General features: G+C 43.9%; 1 protein-coding gene across 2 annotated transcripts in view; it reads left to right on the top strand.

The window, feature by feature from the left end:
• The window catches only part of KREMEN1 (kringle containing transmembrane protein 1), a 74,603-nt gene that overhangs the window by 12,495 nt on the left and 37,625 nt on the right, over window positions 1–24,483 (top strand). For both annotated transcript variants that reach the window (XM_056116580.1, XM_056116581.1), the window contains exon 2: window positions 20,912–21,074. In XM_056116580.1, coding sequence (XP_055972555.1) covers window positions 20,912–21,074 — 163 coding nt within the window. The remainder of the gene's footprint in view (window positions 1–20,911; window positions 21,075–24,483) is intronic.

Below are 24,483 nucleotides of genomic sequence, written 5' to 3'. Positions count from 1 at the left end.
TGCTCAGGAATGATCCCTAGCAGTATTCAAGGGACCATCTATGGTACTGAGGATTAGAACAGGTATTGGCTGCTCTGGCGTCTGGGACTTATTTTAAAGTCCTTGATTTCAGTATTAGTATAGTACTATCTGTTCTAGACCTTGAGTTTTCAAATTTTTTTCTTATATTCGATTGTTTTAATTTTTCTTATTTATTTTTGATACAATTGGCTTATAATGATCCAAGTTTTTGCTTATCAGAAAGCTGAATCTCACCTCCCCCTTCCCTCCCCCCTGTTTTTAGGCCATGCTTGGCAGTGGTCAGGGCTTACTCCTGACTCTATGCTCAAGGATCATTACTGGTGAGCTGGAGAGCCTTATGGGGGCAACACCCTACCCACTGTACTATTGTTCTGGCCCAGAAAGCTATATTTTTTAATCAAAATTTGAATTGGCTTATAATACTATAAAATTTCAATACAGTTTGTCACTTCTGTATGGATGTAAGAGTCGTCATACCCACCACAAGAGTTTCATTCCATCACACTCTCAAAAATGTCCCCACTCTCAAAAATGTCCCTCGCTACCCATTCCTCATGCCCTCCTTCCTCTTTCTCTCTGGTAACCACTGTGTTTTTCACAGTCAAGAATTGTTTTTGTTGGGCTTTGCTAGTTTGTTTTGGTTATTTATATTCCACATGAGTGAGCCATCCCAAAGTTGTGTTTCACTTACTGACTTATTTTGCTTAGCATAATTATCTCTCTCAAGTTCTACCCATGATGTCACGAGAGGTATACTTTATCTTTCTATTTTATTTTAACTTAATTTTGGGGCTTCACCCAGTGATGCTTGGGAACTGTTCCCAGCTCTTTGTGTAGAGGGCCATATGTGGTTCCGGGGATCAAACTTGGCCTTCCTGAATACAATGTTTACCTAAGGCCATAGAGTTTCCTCTGACCTCACACTTTATCTTTTTAACAGCTAAGTAGTATCTTATTGAAAAATATATATTTCATAATAAAAAATATATATTTCTCTATTTATGCATATATGGCACCTCTTTGTTGAGTTAGTGGGCATTAAGGATGATCATTTTTTGGGGGGTCACACCTGGCAATGCTCAGGGGTTATTCCTGGCTTTGCACTCAAGAACTACTCCGGTGGAGGTTCTTGGGGGATCATATGGAATGCCAGGGATTGAACCCAGGTCAGCCGCATGCAAGACAAATGCCCTCCCTGATGTACTATCGCTCTGGCCCTCTTTTCTTTTGCTTATTATGAATATTGATGCTTTGAATATAGAGGTACAAAAGTTCTTTTGATTAGTTTTTTATTATCCTTTGGATAAATGGTTAGGATGGTATTGCTGGATTATTTTATAGTTCCATTTCTGGTATTTTTGTTTTTTGCTGATGCTTGGGATTGAGCCAGTACCTTCCTTACACACACCTGGGTTCACTAAGCTGCACCCCTGGCTCCAGTTTTAGTTTTTTAGGGACTCTGCATACATAAGCTATCTGTGTCTCCAGACCCCTCAAATTTCTTTAAAAAGTTTTTTTTCTTTTTGTTTTTGGGTCACAATGAGCAGTGCTCGGGGCTTTCTCCTGGCTCTGTGCTCAGGGATCACTCCTCATGGTGCACAGGGAATCATTTGAGATACTGAAGATTGAACCCTGGTGAATGCAAAGCAAGCACTCTACCCACTGTACAATCGCTTCAGCCCCCTTAACTTCCTTCTTAGTACTACTTAATACTACATCACTTATAATCTGATATCTCATCTCTTCAGTTTCATTACTCTCCAGGTATTTCTTCTTTTTTTATTTCTTCGTTTACCAAAGGATTGGGCTGGAGCGATAGCACAGCGGTAGGGCATTAGCCGTGCGCGTGGCCGGCCGGCAGCCCAGCTGAGCCGGGTTCAATTCCTTCACCCCTCTCGGAGAGCCCGGCAAGCTACCGAGAGTATCTCGCCCGCACGGCAAAGCCTGGCAAGCTACCCGTGACGTATAATATGCCAGACACAGTAACAACAAATCTCACAATGGAGACGTTACTGGGCCTGCTCGAGCAAATCGATGAACAACGGGAGGACAGTGCTACAGTGCTACCAAAGGATTATTCAGAAGTATGTTATTTAATCTCCACTTTTTTTACTTTCTCTAGTTTTCTTTTGTGGTTGATTTCTAGCCTCATACTATTGTGGTCAGAAAATATGCTTGATATGATTTTGTTTTGCAGGATTTATTGAGGCTTGTTTTGTGTCCCAGTATAGAATCTACCCTCGAGAATGTTCTGTGTGTATACTTGTAAAGTATATATGTTCATTTTCCTTGGGATGGAAATTTCTGTTTATGCCTATTAAATTCATCTGGTCAGTGCTTCATTTAAAGCCATTGTTTCATGATTGTTTGCTTGAATGATTATTAATTGACATAACTGGTATCTTGAGATCTACTATTAAGATGTTACTGTCAAAGTTTTGCTTTAGATGTATTAATTAGTGTTTTATAGGCCTGATGGATTGTCGCTTGTCTTGCACGGCTGGCCCAGGTTTAGTTCCCAGCACCGCATATGGGCCCCATGCACTGCCAGGAGTGATCCCTGTGTGCAGAGCTAAGAGTACAGGTGTGACCTAAAAATAAAACAAAACCCCAAAAGGTGTTTTTTTTAAAAGATTTTTTTTTAATTAAATCACTGTGAGATAGACTCTTTCAAAGCTGTTCATGATTAGGTTTCAGTCATAGAATATTTCAACACCTATCCAAAAAAGGAGGTGCACCATTTGTGTTGGTTCATAGGTATTAATCTCTCTCTCTCTCTCTGTGTCTCTCTCTGTGTGTCTGTCTCTAGACTTTCTCTCTCTTTCTGTTCAGACATCTTAGGAATCACTCCTGGTAATACATGGCCAACCAGCCTGACAGTCTCTGCGAAGGCCTGAGATGTGACACTATTTGGGTCCTGTAGGAACTACCTTGGGTCACACTCAGAGGTGCTCAGTGGCCACCTGTGCCATGCCTGGTTGTGCTTGGAGGTCTCCAGGGTTATGCCTGGAAGATCTGAGGCTGTCATGTGGTGCCAAAGACTGAACTGGGATCCTTCATATTATTCCTAAGGGATTATTCTCTTGATCATTAGTGTCTGTCTTTCTCTCCTATTACTGTTTTTAGCAGAAAGTCTGATTTATGAGACTTGAATATAACATTGTGTGCCTTTTTTTCTATATTATTGGCTTAAGAACCTACTCCAACCTGTCACTATAAGCCTTTAGTTCTGATAGGAGTTTCTCGTGTATGTGTGTGTAATTCTGCTTTCCAGTAGAAGGTGCATGACTCGTGGTTTGCTGATTTTTTTTTTTCAGGACACTCATGGAGATGGGTCAGGGGCTTTTCTTTAATGATGGTATGGTAGGGAGAACCTGCATCTGAAATCCCTCACTATTCCCTCCTATTATAATCAAATTCATTCTCTGTTTGAGCTCAATAACTAGAGTTAAAGATCTTCTACATACCTGCCCAATTTCAGGTATCTATGTTTTCTGGTTTTCTGGGCCACACATGACGATACTCAGGGCTTACTCCTGGCTCTGCACTCAGAAATTATTCTTGGTGGTGCTTAGGGGAGCATATGAGATGCCAGGAATTGAACCTGGGTGGGCTTCATGCAAGCAGTCACCCTACCCACTTTACTATCTAGCTCTCTGGCATAACTTCAGGTATCCTTTACTTTTGATGAGTAGGGGTTTGTTTGTTTGTTTGTTTTTCTGGAGCAGGTGGGAGGAGGGGGGATGTTGGAAGTGAGCCCTACCCAGCTGTACTCAGGGCTTACTCCTGGCTCTGTGCTCAAGGATCACTCCTGGCGGGCTTATGAACTATACATGGTACCAGAGGTTGAACCCAGGTCAGCTGCATACGAGGCAAACAACTCCCCCCTTTCCCCCAACCCCAGACTGTCTTACTGGCCCTATAGTAGGATTTCTTAAGCTTTCCCCCTTGAATTTGTGATCTCTTTTTACCCAAGAAATTTTATGCATCCCCAGGTATATGAAACAGGAAAGCAAATCAAACATTTACTGACAACAAATCAAATTTACATCAAAATTTTCATGACTTCCACGTTTAATTATGTGCCCTGTGTGGGGTTGCAACCCATTTGAGAATCTTGACTTTAGAGTTAGACTTTTTTTTTAATTTTTATTGAGCCATTGTGAGACAGTTACAAAGCTCTTTCGTGTTTGATGTTTAGCTGTACAATGAGCGACCACCCGTCCCTCCACCAGTGCAAACTTTCTACCACCAATATCCCCGTTATCCCCTCCGTTTCCATCTCAGTCCCTACCCTGCCTCTACGGCAGACAATTGTCGATACTCTTGCCTGGATATTCAGTGAGGCAGGGAGAGGACTCGGTTTTCTAAGCTGTGCCAGTTCTTCCTGTGCTGCACATGAGCTACAGGGCAAGTTTTGTAGCCTGAGGCTCTGAGGGTTGTCTGGGCTTATCACCAAGGGTGAGGGAAGCTCTGCCTACCTCAACCCCTGCTAAAGTTGCTGAGCTTTTTATCTAATCATAATGCTCTCTTCTCCCACCTCCTTCACCTCACCATGTGCAGCCACAAGGATTCTAACCCTGTCTTGTTTGTAACGGCACTTGGTGGCACCTGAGAGTCCTGAGTGTCCTCAAGTTCAGGCCTCCCTGCTTGGCCCCCCCTCTGCAAGGCTGAGCCAGAGGCTAGGGTCTATGGGTGGAGGCCTGCTAGGTCTGCCAGATTTCTGGCGTTCAGAGACTACTCTCAGCACCTGCCGCAAGTCAGTAGGGAGGCCTTCCCTCCTTAGGTTTTTCCTGGGGTCCTGGAGAATAGGGTCCCTCAAAGTCTTGCCCCTCTCCTTGCTTGATCTGCAGTTTGACTACAGTGAGTTCAGCCTTCTTTGTCTAGGCAGCAGCAGGAGCTGACTGCTGTCATTTTTACCAGTACAAAAGTCAGGTACTTGGAGCCATCAGATGTCATCCAGCGATAAACTGGTATGAAATTGTGTGAATTGGTCTCTGGATTTTGTGTCTGGTGCTTAATTTTCTATTTTCTGCAGTTCCTGGGCTGGTGGTGGGGTGTTGTAGGGTGGGGGATATTGAGACTTCCACATACAAAGCTTAAGCAATCACTGATCACTTTTTGTTTTTTGGTTTTGAGCCACACTCAGCGATGTTACTCCTGGCTCTGTCCTCAGGAATGACTTCTGACTGTGCTCAGGGGACTTTATGGGATGTTGGGATCCAACCCTGGTTGGCTGCATGCAGGGCAAATGCCCTATCTGCTGTACTGTTGCCCCTGTCCTCATTTTTCTGTTTGCTTTAAAAGGTATCTTTCCCAGATATAAACCATTCCTTTATGCTTTAGAGAACCAAATTTTGAGCTCTAAAGCATGCTTCTTTAGGATGGAGAGATAGTGCATGTTGCTACTGTGGCCACGGTCCTGGCTCAAATCCCCAACACCACATATGGTACCCTGAACACCTGCCCAGGGGTCACTCCTGAGCACAGAGCCTTTTCTGGCCAGAGAAAACTCCTAAGCACCACAAGGTGTGGCCCAAAACATCCCCCCCCCAAAAAAAATGCTTCCCATTCTCTTATGTGAAAACTATGTCTAGGGTGAAATTGTATTTCAAGACTGAAGACAGTATTTTAAAAACAAATATCTAGGGGCTGAGAATGTCACCTTTAGGGCATGTGCCTTGTATGTGTGAAGCTATTGAATTTTTTTGGGGGGGGGGGGTTCACACCCAGCGATGCTCAGGGGTTGCTCCTGGCTCTGCACTCAGGAACTCTTCGTGGTGGTGCTCAGGGGACCATGTGGAATGCTGGGAATCAAACCTGGGTCGGCCGCGTGCAAGGCTAACGCCCTACCCGCTCCACTGTGCTATCACTCCAGCCCCTATACTCAGATATTTCATCAGAAGTATCCGTCACCCAGTGTGATAGAATAAGTTCTTTTGATATTAGCTGTAAAATTTGTGGTTAGTGAAATGTTTTTCTTAAGAGTTCTGTTGAGGGGTCAGAGCTATAGTACAGTGGATAGGGCATTTGCCTTGCACATGGCTGACCCAGAGTCAATCTCTGGCATCCCATATGGTTCCCGGAACACCACCAGGAGTAATTCCTAAGTGCAGATTCTGGACTAACTCCTGAGCATCTCCGGGTATTACCCAATCCATCCCTCACCAAAAAAAAGATCTCTGTTGACCAGGGTCCAAAGCTCTCCTTGCATGTGGTCAGCCTGGGCACCACGTATGATCCCCCAAGCTCACCAAGAGTGATCCCTGAGCACAGAGCTAGGAATAAGCCCTGAGCCCACTGGTGGTGTCCCCTCATCCCAAACACAAAAATAAAGAGTTCTGTTGACCAAAAAAAGGGAAAAAATGGGGGAAGGAGACCAGGGTGATGGCTCAAAGATTTGGAGTGTAAGCTTTGCATATGAGAACCCAGGTTGATCCCCACATCTCATGGTTCCCTGAGCACCACAGGGTGTGCCCTGTGTCCCACCCCTGCCCCTGGAGAAAAGAGTTCTGTGCGAGTCTCTTCTTTAAATAAGGCTTGACCTGATCTCTGTATGTGTTATAGCTAGATGCAAATCGATTAATGACCTTTTTTTTTTTTTCTGAAAAACTGTTTTCAATTTGATTTTGTATTTATTTAAAATAACCTAAACAATAATATAAATTCCTCAAGCCTGTTGCATATTAATGGTGACTATTCCTGGCAGAAACACATGTACTTCATAGTGACAACCATGGCATGTTTTCCAGTAGGTCCTGCCTGGGTAGGAGTAGAGTATATTCAAGATGAAAGCTTAAAAAGAAAAACAAACCAAAACACACACACACACACACACACACATACACACACTTGCGTGCGCACACACACACATGCACACACAAACCAAGATGAGAGCCAGATGGAAAAAGAAGTACCCAACCAGTGCTTCAGACTGCGCCTTCTCTGCCTTGATAAATTTTTTCTGATTTTTATTTAACAAATAATGACTCCTATGAAGTGTTGTCATAGGTCTTCTAATGTTAAATCTGTAGTCCTAGGCTTCCTGTGGTTCGAATTTTCTTGTCATAGTCTTTGCAGTAATCAAATATTTCATCTTTCTTTGGGTTTTGGGTTTTTTTTTCTTTTTTGGGTCACATATGATGATGTTCAGGGGTTACTCCTGGATGTGCACTCAGTAATTACTTCTGGTGGTGCTCGGGGAACTGTATGGGGTGCTGGAGTTGAACCCAGGTTGGCCACGGGCAAGGCAAACACTGTACCATTGCTTCATCCCATATTTCATCTGTTAATAGAGATGAATACATAGATGTTTAAATAGAAGTCCTCTTCCAAAAGTATACCATTCTGAAAGAATCAGTTTTTTAATTAAAATAAGTTTAAGAGACAAAGCATTTTTTCCTGTTAACTGTTGTCAAGAATACTTTCCTTGAATGAAAAGGAGTTCTAAAAGATGTTTTAGGGGAGAAAAACTACTGATAATGTTCAAAATTGCAGTGATCATTGTTGTGGTAATTTTGCTTTAGGCTGAAGCACAACTTTTTCTGTGCTCATTTGAGCTACTAATATATAGTCCAAGAATTTGAATTATTTTGTAGTCCAAGAATATGATAGAAGAATGTCTATCTTGATTAAAATAGTGATTTCTATGGCAGGTAAGTTTGTTTATGGTTCTTGAAAAGAAATTATGGTAGATTAATTATAAAACCATGTCAATAGCTTTTTTTTTTTTTTTCCATTTTTGGGTCACACCAGTAATGCTTACAAGGTAGTACTCCTGGTTCTGCACTCAGGGATTACTCTTAATGGTGCTTGGGGAATCATATGGGATGCTGGGAATTGAACCCAAGTGGGCTGCACACTATGCAAATGCCCTACCTGCTGTGCTATCGCTCCTCATGTCGGTAACTTTCCAGGCTAGAATTGAACTCAGGGCCTCATACATGAAAAGTATACATATTGTGCTACTGAATTACATCCTCAGCCAGTAACAATTTTCTTTCTTTCTTTCTTTCTTTTTTTTTGCTTTTTGGGTCACACCCGGCGATGCACAGGGGTTCCTCCTGGCTCTGCACTCAGGAGTTACTCCTGGCGGTGCTCAGGGGACCATATGGGATGCTGGGGATTGAACCCGGGTCGGCCATGTGCAAGGGAAATGCCGTACCCGCTGTGCTGTCGCTCCAGCCCCAGCCAGTAACAATTTTCAAAATATCATTTAAAATTATAGGGACTGGAGAAATAGTAACAGGAGGTAAGGCACTTGCCTTGCACACGGGCAACCCTGATCCCTGGCGTCATAATGGTCTCCTGAGCACCACCTGGAGTGATCCCTAAGTCACCTATGAGTGACTTTAGTATCTCCAAGTAGCCAAAATAAAAAAATAAAATTTTATCATGAGGCTGATATATAGTTCTGTGGTAGACTGCACACCTAGCATATATGAGGCCCTGAGTTTAATTCTGGGTACTTTCCAAAATTTTTTATTATGGGAACTTTGAAACATATGCTAAAATAGAGACAGTAAATTTTTGCGTCTCATCTCCCAGTTCCACAATTATTAGCCATAGTCAATATAATATTATCAGCCATGAGCAATATTATTTTGTGCAAGCACTTTATTCCCCACTTATATTATTTTGTGGCAGATCTTAGGTACTAAATCATACTGTTGTGACTATTTCAGTTTTGCGAGAGTGATAGTACTGCAGGTAGTACACTTGCTTTGCACGTGGCCAACCAGGGTTCGATCTCTGGCGTCCCCTGAGCATTACCAGGAGTGACTCCCAAGTGCAGAGCCAGAAGTGACCCCTGAGCACTTGCCGATTGTGGCCCCAAAACAAAACAAAAAAGAAATAGAATATTTCAGCTTTCTGTGAAAAATAGGAGCTCTCAAAAACATGGTAGTGATGCCATTTTCATACCTTAAAAAATTAACAGTAAGACTGGAGATGTGACTCATGTGGCAGAATAGGGGCCTTGCCTCTATCACACCTGGATTTGAAATGTAGCATTTCCAAGCCTGGTTGCTACCAGTGTGACCACTCCAGAAAATGAATAGGCATTCCTTAATACTATGGAATACCCAGTCAGTAATTAGTGTTCAAATTTCCCTGATTATCTCATCAGTGTTTTTAAAGTTCAAATCAGAATTGGGGTGGGTGGAGGTTCGGTCTTACTCAGGATACACAGGGCTTACTCCTGATTCTATGCGCAAGGACATTCCTGTTGGTACTCGAACCATGTGAGCTGCCAGGAATCAAACAAGGGTTGCTGATGCAAGGAAAATGCGTTACCTGCTGTGCTAGATCTCCCTCAATCAGAATTTACACAAGATTTAACGACTTTAAAGGACAGGACTCTAGTCTATAATCCTGTAGGTTTCTCCTCTTTTTCTTTTCTTTCTTTTTTTTTTTTTGTGGGGGGGAGGGCGTGGGAGGGGTGGTGCATACCCAGTGGTGCTCAGGGCGTACTCCTGGCTCTGCACTCAGGAATCACTTGTGGGCTCATATGGGATGCCAGGGATCAAACCTGGCTGGCCACATGCAAGGCAAGTGCCCTACTTGCTGTACTGTCTTCTCTGGCTCCACTTTTTTTCTTTTCTTCCTTGCAATTTATTTGTTGGATTTGAGTTTTCTTTTAAACAAAAGGAGTACTTGAGAGCCTCTTCGGGAGTACCCACATTGAAGTGAGGTGTTTTGTTTACCATATGCCTCTTCTGTTAGAGAAACATGAGGAATTAGAGGATATTAGGACTGAAAGAGAATTTTTAGCCATCCATCCTTTTCAGTCACATCACCCATACTTTTCATCCTTGGTTTTATTTTCTTGGAGCCTTGCCATGAGAGAGTAGAGTGATAGGATGTTGAAACCATCTGGCCCCACACCTTTTGTTTCCCCAGTGAAACAGCAGACACTCAAGTGTCTAAGTGACTTGTTCAGGCTTCAGGGTCTACTACTTATGTGGTGTTAATTTCTCTGTATACAAGTGTTAATCATTATGTGCTGTGTATGTAGAAAATCTTCCACCATCCCTTGCACCAAACTATCCTCTCTAATCTAGACCTGATAACCTTCCTCCATATAATCATGGGAACCACTTTTTCTGGGAGCCATTATTAGAGATGGGAGTGACCAGTCATAGCTTTTGCTGTGTTGGTGCAGGAAAAGGATGGGAACCACTGCCTTCGCAGGACTAACTCATGTTTCCCCTGAATTGAAGAAGCATTCCTGTAAGAGCCTTTGAACCTCTGAGAGGAAGGGCAGTTGCCATAGGTGTATGTACCTGTGAGTTCCCAGTAGATATTTATTTGTCCCAGAAACCCAACTAAATGGCAAGTCTTTTGTGCAAACATTTGATCACATCGTTGTGTTGCCTTGTGAATGTTAGACTTCTTTCACTCAAGTCTTCTATTTTTTGGTGGGGGCAGAGGTAGAGGGTCACACCTATTAGTGCTTAGGACTTACTGACTCTGTGCTCATGGATCTCTCTTGGCAGTGCTTGCAGAACCATATGCAGTGCCAGGGATCAAACCTGAGCCGGTCACATGCAAGGCAAGCTCCTTAATAGTCTCTATTAGCCTGTAGGTTTCTCCTCTTTTTCCTTTCTCTCCTTCCTTCCTTCCTTCCTTCCTTCCTTCTTTCCTTCCTTCCTTCCTTCCTTCCTTCCTTCCTTCCTTCCTTCCTTCCTTCCTTCCTTCCTTTTCTTTCTTTCTACTGTCTCACCAGGCCCAAGATGCCATTTTTATATTTCGTTTATTGATTCATGTTGAAATAAGGCATTTTCCTTGCATATGACTGTGGTGGCCATGACCCTGGTTCAAATCTCTGGCACCATCTATGATTTCCTGAACACCGTCAGGAGTCAATTCCTGACCACAGCTACAAGTAGCTCCTATGTACTACTGGGTGTGAACCAACTACCCACCCCTAATAAAAATAAAAATAGTGACTTTCAGGTACTACATTTAGAGATATAGCTAGGACCTACATTGTTTTTTGTAGCTAATAAGTTTTTACAGATCAGAAGAAGTTAGTATCTACCAGAATACTTGGGATACTCTCAAGTAATACAGGGCCCCTGAGCACTTCCAGGAGTGACTCGCAAGCCCTGAGCTCCCTTTCACATTTAGATAGTACAGCGGGTAAGGCACTTGCCTTGCACACAGCTGACCCTGGTTCTATCCCCAGCATCCATATGGTCCCCCAAGCACTACCAGGAGTGATTTCTGAGTGCAGAGCCAGGAATAAGCTCTGAGCACTGCCAGGTGAGGCCCCAAAACAACAAAACTATTTTACTTCACATTTTTAAAAAAAGAAGAGATGATTCCCTTTAACTTTTTTTCTTACACCTTATTTATTGAATGCTAGGATTCAACAAAGAGTTCAAGCTGTTGTTATTGTGTACCCTGTTGGTAGTCTGATAACTCTAAACAGCTTTAAATACTCATATTGTCTCTCTAGTCTGGGGATCAAACCCAGGTTGATCTTGTGCAGGCAAGCATCCTATTTGCTGTACTATTGCTCCTGCTCCTCTGTGAATATTTCTGATGTTATAAAATCTTTCTCCCTCCCCTTCTCCCTCCCTTTCTCCCTACCCCTCTCCCTCTCTCCTCCTTCCTTTCTCTCCCTCTCTCTCCCCTTCTCTCCCCTCCCCATCTCTCCCTCCGCCCTCCCTCTCCTTCTGTCTCTCAGTCTCTCTTGCAGTCAGAGCAGATTAGGCTGACCCATGCCAGTAACCCTGAGGCTTCCCTATCCTGACAAAGAGGGCATTTGATCAGGCAGGCATATTAGGATATGGGGGTCTCTTTCTCGGCTCTAACCATTGCCACTGTACCAGGTGTAAGCTGCAAATCTCCATTCCTCTGTGCATTTTATCAGCTGCTAAATGTGTGCCCATTGAATCGTTAGGTAGACTGACTTTAAAAATGAAAAATGTATTTGGATATATTTCTAGGTCTTCTTTAGGCCATACCTCTAAATTAAATCAAATAATTTTCCAAACCATTATGAGTATATGAGATGATAAGGAATTTGAGGTGTAAATACCACAAATTTGAATATATATGCATTCAAATCAATTGGTCTGTTCTTTCTGTCCACCCTTTAGAAATCCCAAGCCTAGTGAACAATAATAGTCTTATGAGAGGAAAACCCAAGCTAGCTTTTATCAGTAACAAAAAAATACCGAACATTCACGCACACATAGTCTTTGCTTTCAGATGTTATTTTCATGGGTACTGCATAAAACTGTGCACAAAATCATTTACTCAGAGATGCTCAACTGAGGACTTGTATGCTCTAATGTGATTTCACTGATTGCCAGGGAATTTCAGTAAAATGACATTCCCAGTTTTAAAAATAAATGGTACGTACTATGCTTTGGAGGACTTTGATCAATAAGGAAAAGAAATAAGTGGTTATCAATTAAAAGGCTAGAATCAATCCTGAATACCTTGATGCCACCCCCAGAAGTTTTTATCAAGGAAGTTTTCTGCCTTCATATTTTCTGCTAGGGCTATATTCAACTTGAAGGCTGTTAATTCAATCTCCAAAACAAATGATCTGGAGTTTTCTTATGGAGGGGTCAAACAGATGAATTCTATGAACTGTAACGACTTCTAATTCAAGAAGATATGGAAGAAATAGAGCAGCGTTGGTCACAGTTTGTTCTTCCTTCTCCAGATAAATTTTCCTTTGAATTCTGAGACTCAAGTGCTTTCTTAGCGTTTCTTCTGCCTCCCAGGCTGCACTTTCTAAATCACTGTGGCTAGGACCTTTTCTTCCTAAACCAGAAGTGATGGAGTATTCCAGAACTTAGTCCCAGGTGGTAATCCTGTTCTCTTTACACACAAGTGATACTACTGCCACATTAAGAATGTGCCTAAGAGAGGCTGGAGCACAGTGGCTAGGGTGTTTGCCTTGCACGCAGCTGACCTGGGTTTGATTCCCAGCATCCCATATTATCCCTCGAGCACCACCAGCAGTAACCCCTGTGCATCGCCAGATGTGACCCAAAAAGAAAAGAAAAGAAAAAAAAAAGAATGTGGCTAAGTGCTTTCTCTTTAAGTTCAGCTCCAGGCTTACCTAGCCATCTGCATACTCTGTATCTTCAATCAATTTTGTGAAATGTCTCAAACTAAACTGATCCCAAACCAATCATTTTATTTCATCGCAAGATGCTTTGCCCCTTTGGGACCCTCCCCATCATAGTAAATGGCATCATCATTCACCCATTTGCTCAGGCCCAAATTCTTTTTTTTTTTTTTTTGCTTTTTGGGTCACACCCTGCAATGCACAGGGGTTACTCCTGGCTCATGCACTCAGGAATTAACCCTGGCAGTGCCCAGGGGACCATGTGGGATGCTGGGAATCGAACCCGGGTCGGCCGCGTGCAAGGCAAACGCCCTACCCGCTGTGCTATCACTCCAGCCCCTCAGGCCCAAATTCTTGGTTGCACTTGACTACTTTTTTCCCAGACCCTTTATTCATACTCAGCAAATTTTTTTTTTTACAAATTTTAACATGCTTTATTGACAGTCATTTCAGCATTATAAAAGTTTCTACATAACCACTCCCATTTTTCATACAGCATATGATATACAAAAAGACTAACACAAAAATATCTGCATAAGGTTTTATATTTAGTAAGTCCAAGGATAATCACTACACTAATTCAGCAAATATTTTGACCTTTGACTTTACATATATGCAGAACCCTGCCATGTCTCCACACCTTTCAACTGGTGTCTTGGTCTAGGCCACCTTTCTTTCTGGCTTCTGCATTAACCTTCCTGCTAAGTTCTGTGCCTAATTCTACCTCATTACGTTTCAACTGCAGCAGCCAGCTGGTTTTACTAAAAAGAAAAAAAAAGAAACTGGGGAGATGTCTCAAAGGGCTAGAGAACATACTTCGTATGCAGGAGTGTCAGGTTTGATTCCCAGTTCTGCAGATTTCAGAGTGACTCCCAAGCACTAAGCTGGAAAGAGCCCCCCTGTATCATCAAGTGTATCCCAAACTCCAAAATAAAGAAAAATTTAAGTTAGATTATGTTGTTCTCTGCTCAAAATTTTCTGAATGTGTGACTTCCCCTCACACTTAGAACGAAAACCAAAATCTGATTCATCTGACACTCAAACCTTACATGTCCTTGGGGCTGTAGAGATAGTTCAGTGGGGAAGGTTCTTGCCTTATAACCAAGCCAGGCTTGATCCCTACCACCCCATATAATCTCCAAGATCACCAGGAGTAATCTCTGAATGCACAGCCGGGAATGAGCCTTGAGCACTCCTGGGCAAGGCCACAAAACAAAACCAAGCCTGACTGCCCTGTCCTTGCCTGCCTCCTCTTCAGTTCCTACCATACACACCCTCCTTCCGTTCAGATTAGAGCAGTGCATTCTGCATTTGCTATGACCTCTGCTAGTAAGACTTTGTCCACATGTCTGCTCAAGCATATACTCTCCAGGTCTTTCCTGACCCACTATATTTAAAAGAGAATTCCAGATTTTGGTATGTTGATGTTTATAGCCTGTTATTGCAGTGGTTTATTGTTTCCAGTACTATCTATGGACAAGCAGTTAGCTAGAAGACAGAGAAATCAAGGAAGCAATCCCATTTACAATTGCATCAAAATTCAAGTATTTAGGAGTCGAAGAGATGGTACAACAGGTAACGTTCTTGCCTTACTCCTGACTCTGTGCTCAGGGATCATTCCTAGCAGGGCTCAGGAACCGTGTGTAGTGGTTGGTATCAAACCCAGGTCAGCTGCATGTACGGCAAGCACCTTATCCGTTGTACAGTCTCTCTAGCCTGTCATCCTTGATTGAACTTGATATATGGTATTGGCTTTGGTTGGTTTATTTTGACCGTGTGTCTCACTGTTAGCATCTAAAGTCCATAAAGTTCGTGAATGCAAAGTGCTCCCTTTAAGCCTCATGCTGTGCACAGTGCCGGACACAGAGAAGGTAGTGCATAAATAATTGTTTAGTGATAAGATCCTACACATTAGATCTGTCACTTTTATGCTTTTTCTTTTACTGAATGCATAAATATTACAGCTGGCCATGTAATTTCAGGATGGGGTGGGGGGAGTTTAAGTCATTCTTTATCTAGCCAAAGTTTATGTTAGTTTCATAGCAGTATAAACCAAAGGAGGAAGGGTCTTCATTACTTCGTACACACCCTAACATACCAGTGAGATCAAGATGGACTATAATCCAGAACATTCAAGATTGTTTTCTTGCCTTAAATTTTTTTTAATTAATTTTTTTTTCTTTGTAGGGCTAAGGATCAAATCCGGGGTCTCATACATGCAAGACTAGTTTTACCACTAAGTTATATTCCTTCCCTGTTTTTTCCATGGTTGACATTTACTAAAGTCAGATAAAAAGATAGCTAAATCTAGTAAAGTTGCCACAGTCCCTCTGCAATAATTGAGAACAAGATTGAGTTTGGCTAACACAGACTGATGCAAATGACACTCTGTTTTCCATTCCTTCTCTAAGGTACCTATTTAAGAGGACCTACTCATATTTGAGTGACAGCTACATTGTCTGCTTGCCTGCCTGCCTGCCTGCCTTCTTTCCTTCCTTTCCTTCTTTCTTTCTCTTTTTTCCTTCTTTTGATTTACCTGCGGTGCTCAGGGTTTACTACTGGCTCTGAACTCGGAGGTCACTCCTGGCAGGGCTCTGGAAACCATATAGGGTGCCAGGGATGGAACCTGGCTCAACTGTGTTGACGGCTCACGCCCTAACCACTGTATTACCACTCCAGCCCCAATAACTACATTCTTTTTTTGGTGTTTTGTTTTTTTGTTTTGGACCACACCCTGTAGTGCTCAGGAGATACCTCTTGGCTCTGCACTCCGGAATCACTGCTGGGGTGCCAGGAGACCTTTGGGATGCCAAGGATCCAACCCAGGTCTGCTGTGTGCAAGGCAAGGGCCCTACCCACTGTACTATCTCTCTGACCCGCAGCTACATTTTTTGGTGCTACACATCAAGCCATCAAATCCTCTGGGAATGCTGACTCACAACCTTGCCAGTTGTATATGGCGAAGGCCTTCCAAAGCTGCCCTACATTTCTGACTCTGGGTCACTCAGCAGCCACTGTTGTTGGGAGAAAAAGGTGTAACACATAATGTATTAAAATTCTATCAGTTGACAAAGGTCAGCTTGATATTCTTAGACCCATCTCCTCTAGTACTCCAAATTGCTTAGCAGTCATCTGGGTAGCTCTTTGGGGGTTTGTTTGTTTGTTTGTTTTGGCTTTTGGGGTCACTTTCAGTGATACTCAGGGATTACTCCTGGTTCTGCACTCAGGAATTACTCCTGGCAGTGTTTGGGATGCCAGGGATTGAACCCATGTTGGCTGTGTGCAAGGCAAATGCCCTGTCTACTCTACTATCACTCAGGCCCTACTCTTTGGAAATACAGGTTCCCAGGTCCCATTCTTTCATACTTTTCTCTCTCTATTCCCTTCCTCTCTCTTCCTCTTTCCCTTCCTCTCTTCCTTTCTCTCTTATCCCCTCTCTCCCTCTCTCTTCTCTCTTCCCCTCACTTTTTTGTCTCTCTAGTATATCATATATATTCTTAGTGATAATAAGTTCTAAGGAACAAACAATGGCAAAAAATAGGGATGAAAATGGAAGAATTTTTCTGAGGAGGTAACATTCAGTCTGCTTACTGTTCATAATAGCCAGAATCTGGAAACAACCCAAGTTCCCAGAAACTGACGACTGGTTAAAGAAACTTTGGTATATCTACACAATGGAATACTATGCAGCTGTTAGGAAAGAGTAAGTCATGAAATTTGCCTGTAAGAGGATGGTCATGGAGGGTATCATGCTAAGTGAAATGAGTCAGAAACAGAGGGACAGACATGAATGACTGCACTCATTTGTGGAATATAAAATAACATAATATGAGATTGACACCCAAGGACAGTAGAGACAAGGGCCAGGAATATTGCTCCATGGTTGGAAGCCTGCTTCATGAGCTGGGGAGAAGGCAGCTGGAATAGAGAAGGGATCACTAAGTCAGTGATGGTTGGGGGAATCATTCGCAATAGGAGATGTATCCTGATAATAGATAAAGGACAAAATGTGATAGCCTCTCAGTATCTGTATTGCAAACCATAATGGCCAAAAGTAGAGAGAGAGTATGGGGGAAACTGTCTGCCATAGAGGCAGGGGGATAGGTGGGGGGTGGATACTGGGGATATTAGTGGTGGAAAATGCACTGGTGGAGGGAATGGGTGTTTGATCATTGTGTGACTGAAACTCAAACATGAAAGCCCTGTAACTGTATCTTACAGTGAAGGTAAAGGTAAAGGCCCTCCCATTGTTCATCAATTTGCTCGAGCGGACCCAGTAACATCTCCATTGGATATTTTGTTGTTACTGTGTCTGGCATATCGAATACGTCACGGGGAGCTTGCCAGGCTCTGCCGTGCGGGCGAGATACTCTCGGTAGCTTGCCGGGCTCTCCGAGAGGGGTGGAGAAATCGAACTCGGGTTGGCCATGTTGGCCGTTTGTAAGGCAACCGCCCTACCGCTGTGCTATCGCTCCATCTCACAGTGATTCAATTAAAAAAAATTTTTTTAAAGAAATCAAAAGCATTCAGTCTACTGTAAGAAATTTTCGGGGAAGAACATTTCAGGCAGGAAATAGCATGATATGTTTACAGAATTAAAAGCTAAACCAGTATGAGTGGAACATGGAGAGTGATTAAGGAAGAGATAGATGCTCTGGAAGGGAGGCGCCTTGGGATCACATGATAGAGGCTTTGTAGGCAGGCAGTTTAGGTGCTTACCTGGTGTTTATGTTTTCCTGAGAATGCTGACCACTATGTGGAGAATATTGTGCACCAGACCAAAGTAGAAGCTGTGAGAGCTAAACAAGACTAGATTGTTCTTTGATGGTGAAAGGACAGTGTCAGGGTATATATCTATATCTATGTGTGTGTGTGTGTGTGTGTGTGTGTGTATGAACAATGAACAACGGGAGGACAGTGACAGTGATATATATCACTGATTGTTGTTCATTGATTTGCTTGAGCAGGCTCAGTAACATTGTGAGACTTGTTACTGTGTTTGGCATATTGAATACGTCACAGGTAGCTTGCCAGGCTTTGCCATGCGGGCAAAATACTCTCAGTAGCTTGCCAGGCTCTCCGAGAGGGGAGGAGGAATCAAACTCGGATCGGCTGTGTTGGCTGCGTGCAAGGCGTGCAAGCCACTGTGCTATCGCTCCAGCCGATCTATCATCTCTCTCTCTCTCTCTCTCTCTCTCTATATATATATATATATATATATATATATATATATAAAGAAGGTCATCAGGGAGGGGCTTGGGAGATGGCTCAAAGGGCTGAATGCATGTTTTGCATGTAGGAGGCCTGGCACTGCCCCTGAGCATTGTACTGGGAATCGCCCTAACTTCCACCAGCTCTCCAAAAAGAAACAACAGGAGGACCGGAGAGAGAGCTGAGGAGGTCAGGGATGCATGCCTCACATGTGCAAGGACCCAAATTCAATCCATGGCACCATATGGTCCTCAAGTATAGCCCTGGCAGTCTCTGACCACTGCTGAGTGTGGCCTTCCTGGCCCGCAGCACCACTAGCATTGAACCATCAGACCCACAAGGCCTGTGTTGGGAAAAGTGACCCACTGGGTCTCCTAAATACTGCTTGGGAGGCCCTCAAAGGAAAGTCAGTGGGACTTTCTGATGAGAGGGAGTGGAGAGAAGAAGAGAATGGAGACAAGAAGGATCATGACAGCGGGTTCCATAATAGGTAGTTTAGCTGTGGTTGAAAACCCCAGATGCCTCACATATTCAGGGGCTGCCCTAATGTGTTGGTGGCAAGTTGGTTATTTGTATAAGTTGGGTGGGGCCGAGCCGTAATACAGCAGGTAGCGTATTTGCCTTACATCCAGCAAACCGGGGTTAAATCCCTGACAGCACCCACAGGTCCCCCAAGCACTGCCAGGAGTGATCCCTGAGTGCCAAGGTGGGAATAAGCCCTGAGCATGGCCAGGTAGGGCCCCAAAAATGAAAAGAAAGGGGAAAAAAGAACAGAGCTTGGTGGCCATTGCTTCCCAGGCACATGCTCGGCCTGTCCCCAAGTATTGTGTGGAGCACGTTTGTTGCCTGAGCACAGGTCACCGTACCTCCCCTCTTGAGATGTGTGCTTTCAACCTTCATACTTGAGCGCTGTGATGTGTACTGGGACTCTCTCCACTCTGGAGAAGCCCTCTTTCTCGAGTGTGTCACTCTCTCTACCCTCCCCCCACCCCCACAGCCCACTCCTCAGAACTTTCAAATAAAACCTGTTTTCACTTTTAAAAAGAAAAGAAAGAACAGAGCTTGGTACATAAAAAAAAAAAAACCACTGTATCAAGACACTGTGACTATTAGTGGTCTTGTATGTGTTCAGTTACCTGCAGTGGCAGCTGTAGGTTCAGAAGGAGAAGCCAGGGCCTAGCTTCTTGGTTCAGTACACATATTTTATATTTCTTAAGTTACTTATGAACTCTTTATTTATACAGACTCTTGATAAATGATTCGCTCCTCACGGGACATGGTGTAACATGTAAATATTGCACGAAGGACAGTAAATTGATAGATGCTCTAGAGCCTAGAATTCCAGATTATTTTGACCGTACTTAACATGGTACAACTCCAGACAAAACATGGAGCCCAGATTGTGGGAGGAAGGGGTACAGGAAGAAAGATGTTATGTGGATAGATTTTAAATCTGAAAAGAAATAGCTTCCAGGACGTAACTGTATTCATGTTGTACACATGCTTAGGCCAAAGTCGGTACATACACTGCAGCAGGAGGCAGTGTCCCTCACACCAGAAGTTGGAGGTCAGGACATGCCAAGAAAAGAGAAGAAATAAAGCTAAGAATGTTGGTGTAACTCCCCCAGGTTGTCAGGTTTCTAGTGATACATCTTAAAGAAGTGTTTGAAGTGATTCTGTCTGTCAGTTTCAACTAAGCTCATTTGAAAAACTTGCTCTTTGTACTGTGTCTTTCTCATGAACCTCTGAGAGTTTAATGTGTGCAATATGTGGGGGGAAATCCTATCAGCCTCAGTTCCCGCCCCCCTGAAGTCTGAGGAGCAGATTTTAGAAGCGCGTTGTCGTTGCACCTGCAAAGATTTTGTCATTTCATTAAATGGATCAGAGACCATGCTCGATGTGTCTTGATTTCAGAAAGACAAGATTTCAGAAAGAGGTGCCAGAAATGCCAGCCTGACCTCTCCTCCCTCATGTTGACTGTCTGTTTTGTTGCACCTCTATCCAAAATAGCGTAAGGAGGACTGTTCTTCATTACCAGGGAATGTGAGTCATTCCCAGACTTGTGTGATTGGGATTCCAAAGCGTTGCTGTATCCGATGGTCTTATTAAATCCAAGTGTCAGTGCAGCCTTTCAGACTGTAGGGGAGAGCTCTGTTACAGCTGGTGACCTGATTCTAGTTACCACACAGAGAAGCTGGCAGTAGTACTGACCCCCTCTGAGCACTCACAATCCCTCATGGATGGTTGTTGCCAACTGTTCCCAGATTTGGGAGTTTCCTGGTTCACTTCGTGGACTTCGTACATTTCAGCTCCCTGTTTGTGTCCTCCTTGGGATCTGAATACTCTAGGGGAAAACATTCAGTGTCGGCAGAGAAGTTGGTGCCAAGCTGTAGGCTCGCATTTGGAGGGTCCCCCTTTCAGCTTTACTCAGCCCTCGCGACGTTAATGGCCCTGTGTCCAGGATCTTGCAAGATACTCTCCATCTTTAGCTTGGTCCAACCAAAACAAATGAAACATCAACCAGAGAAGGAGAGAATTATAGATGATGCCAGAAAATTAGTTTGCACTCTCTATTCTTTCTCCTAGAATGCTTCACAGCCAATGGTGCAGATTACAGAGGAACGCAGAACTGGACAGCACTCCAAGGAGGAAAGCCATGCCTGTTCTGGAACGAGACTTTCCAGCACCCCTACAACACTCTGAAATACCCCAATGGCGAGGGAGGCCTTGGCGAGCATAACTATTGCAGGTAAGATGGGGCTGCTTGGAACCGAAATACATCTTTCGGGGGGGGGGCTGGGGAAAGATATCAAAGGACTGGAGTATGTACTAGGAGACCTGTGTTCTGAGTTTGCTTCCTGTTACTGAACTGTCCCCCAAGCACTGGCAGCAGCGACCCCAGGTCAAAACTAACAGAGTAATTTCTGGTCTCCTCTTCCAGTCCATCCAGCCTTGCCTACAATTGGGGAACGCTTCTTTGTCGCCCCTTGGCCATCTCGGAAGGCCTTTCTTGCTACTATTTTAAAGATCTTGGGGCTGGAGAGATAGCTCAGAGGTTAGGGGTACCGGGTTTTATATTTGGTTTTTGTGGTATTGGGGAATAAACCCAGGGCCCCACACATAGAAGATAAGTGTTCTGCTATTCAGCCATATTCTTGGGGTGCAGAGCTTTTATGTACAGTGACCCAAGTTCAGTCCCCGTTCTGTGTGGTCCCTGAACACTGCCAGGTACATCTCTGGAGGCCCCTCTGCAGTCCTTTGTTTGGCTCCCCTTGTTTCCACTGGCCCTAAGCAGCACCACATTGCCAGATTCTAGCACTGAATCATCTAGTGGGGTTGGCTGAGGATTAGGGGAGTGGCCCTTGGGTCTCTGAACACTGCTCAGAAGACACTCCCACTCCCCAATGAAAGTAAAACTTTCTTCCACTCCTTATATACAGATACCATGTAGTCCACCCCTCTCTTCTTTCTTGGGGGGGAGGGGGTGTTGTCTCCCAATGGGTGCTCAGGAGGCCCTACCTGTGATTCTTGACCGACTGGGCTGGTGGTTCAATACAAGGGCCCGCGGATGCTGTGATTCTCAGGCCCTGTGGTGCGGGCGCCGAGCTCTAGGGTCCTCCAAGACTACATACAGTGTTGCTCAAGGGCCTCCAGGACTCTAGTGATGTTTCTGGAACCGTGTGGTGGCAGGGATCAAACCCAGGACAGTGCATGTTAGGCATGTGACCTAACTGCTGTACTCTCTCTTAGACCCTCTACCATTCTTTTTAGCGTGGGTTGCTTGGTTCCTAGTTTCCTGAGCTCTGCTTTACCCTCTGGTCACTCACATGTCTTTTGGGGAGGGTTTCCTTAGTTGGCACTGCCACTGGTGGACAATAGGCAGAGAGCAAAGCTTCTTAAGTGTAGTGAAGCACCATCTGTAGTCCAAACCTTCCTCTGCTCTGAGCGAAGGACATTGCCTGCAATACCCCATGCCCTGTCAGCCCAGGATAACCTTGCCGTGGGGGCAGCCAGCTTTGAGTTTCTTCCCTTCAATAGGCTGAAATGTTTCGTGGCTCTTTACCTCGAGCAGGGACTCTGACTCTGAGATCCATGGTACTTCAAACGCGTGCCACAGTTCTGGGGTAGATGATCCATGACCTAGATGCTCAAGTTTTCTATGGTCCAAAGCAAGTTTGGAGGGACAGTAAAGATTCTAAGCACTTTGGGTTTTAGCTATTTATATCCAGGTTCCTGGCAACATGATTCATGGTTCAGCAATGTGTTGAGTTTAATTATTATTAAGACAGGTGCAAAGGCGGCCTCTTGAGCCATTGGGGCTGAGGAAAGTGATTGCTGTGCCTCACTTGGAACTAGACACTGTCCCCGAGTCTTGTACCAGTGTTTTGGAATCTTACCCTTGGCGCTGTTAACCAGTTGAGCCAGTGTATTTCATGTGTGTTGTGTGGACCACACTGTTGACCGTCTGCTCCCTCTCTGCCCACTACGTACCTTCGCTGACACTCTCGGACGCTGTGGTTGTCTTGAAATCTCTCATTCTCTGGTCCACTTTGTCTTCACTCCAGGTTCTTTCCCTCACCTTCTACCCTAATTTGTACCCACTGGCCACTCCTTTGCCATTGCTGTGGAATTATTTTTCACTTTGCTATTATTTAAAATGCTAAAAGTCTTTTAAAAATACACAAATACCACAGATCTATTGTTTAAAGTCTCTGTTTTACTTCTCCCTCCCTCCCTAACCCTCCCAGCCAAATCTCATTTCCCAGACATGGCACTTTATATGTATGCTCTGTCAAAGGTTGCTGTCTTTTGTCTTTTATTGTTAAATTATGCATGTTCATTAAACAATTCTCTTGTGCTTTGTGTTCTGCTGTGCCCCTCCCACTCCAGCATGGCCCCGCCTCCACCATTCTTTCTGTTTTGTTTTCAAATATATACACGTAGGGGCCAGAGAAATAGTACCGGGGCTAAGATGCTTGCCTTATACGTTTCCCACCACAGTTTGATCCCTGCTCTGCATAATTGATCCCCTGAACACAGCCAGAGGTGACCCCTAAACACAAGCCGGGAGTAGACTCCCAGCATGATAAGGCCTAAATCACTCCCTCCCCCGAAAAAAACCAAAACAGATTTATTGTTTTGCTGGAGCGATAGCACAGAGGGTAGGGCGTTTGCCTGGCAAGCAGCCAACATGGCCGACCCGAGTTCGATTCCTCCGCCCCTCTCGGAGAGCCCAGCAAGCTACCGAGAGTATCTCGCCCACATGGCAGAGCCTGGCAAGCTCCCCGTGACGTATTCGATATGCCAGACACAGTAACAAAGTTTCACGATGGAGATGTTACTGGGCCTGCTGGAGCAAATTGATGAACAACGGGAGGACAGTGACAGTGAATTATTTGTAATATTTTTTTGTATGAATAAAAAAGTCAACCCTTTCCCATTCTGGTTTATTTTCCCCCCTTACTATTTAATATAAAGAAATAATTGGGGGCTGGAGCAATAGTACAGTAGGTAGGGCATTTGTCTTGCACACAGCCGACTCAGGTTCGAGTCCCAGCATCCCATAGGGTTCCCCAAGCACTGCCAGGGGTAATTCCTGAATCAAGAGCTAGGAGTAGCCCCTGAGCATTGCTGGGTGTGACCCAAAAGCAAAAAAATAAAAAAAAATGCCATTTGCATCATTTGAAAAAAAAGAAGAAATAATTGGACTGTTTTGAGAAGAGTGTTTAAGAAACCAGTGTTCTTTTTTACATGCCTTAAACTTGGTTTTTGTTATAATAATGTATATGATTGGGATAGGCCTCTAACCATGTCTGGTTCTATGGCTTCTGATTTTCATGACATTTTGGAAAGATATTTATACTGATTCCATAAAACTCTTCACCAGTGTTTAAAAAAAAAAGAAGAAGAAGAAAAGAAACCAGTGTTCCTTTTTTATTTTTATGCAGTTACTTAGCTTCTTTTTTGTTGGTTTTGTTTTGTTTTGGGGGTGATACCCAGTAGTTCCGATGGTGGGGGAGGCGCTTTAAGCTCAGTGTGGAGCTCAGTTCCCAAGATCAAGCCAGGGGCTTCAGCAGGCAGCACATGCAGTCTAGCCCTTTGAGCCGTTTCCTTTATCCTCACTTAATTTTTTGTTCTAAACTGTCTCTAGGAGTGGG

The sequence above is a fragment of the Sorex fumeus genome, unplaced genomic scaffold, assembly GCF_029834395.1.
Source record: "Sorex fumeus unplaced genomic scaffold, SorFum_2.1 ptg000032l, whole genome shotgun sequence".
Taxonomy (NCBI): domain Eukaryota; kingdom Metazoa; phylum Chordata; class Mammalia; order Eulipotyphla; family Soricidae; genus Sorex; species Sorex fumeus.
Note: the sequence above shows the minus strand (reverse complement) of the source record. Positions and strands in the feature narration are given on the sequence as shown.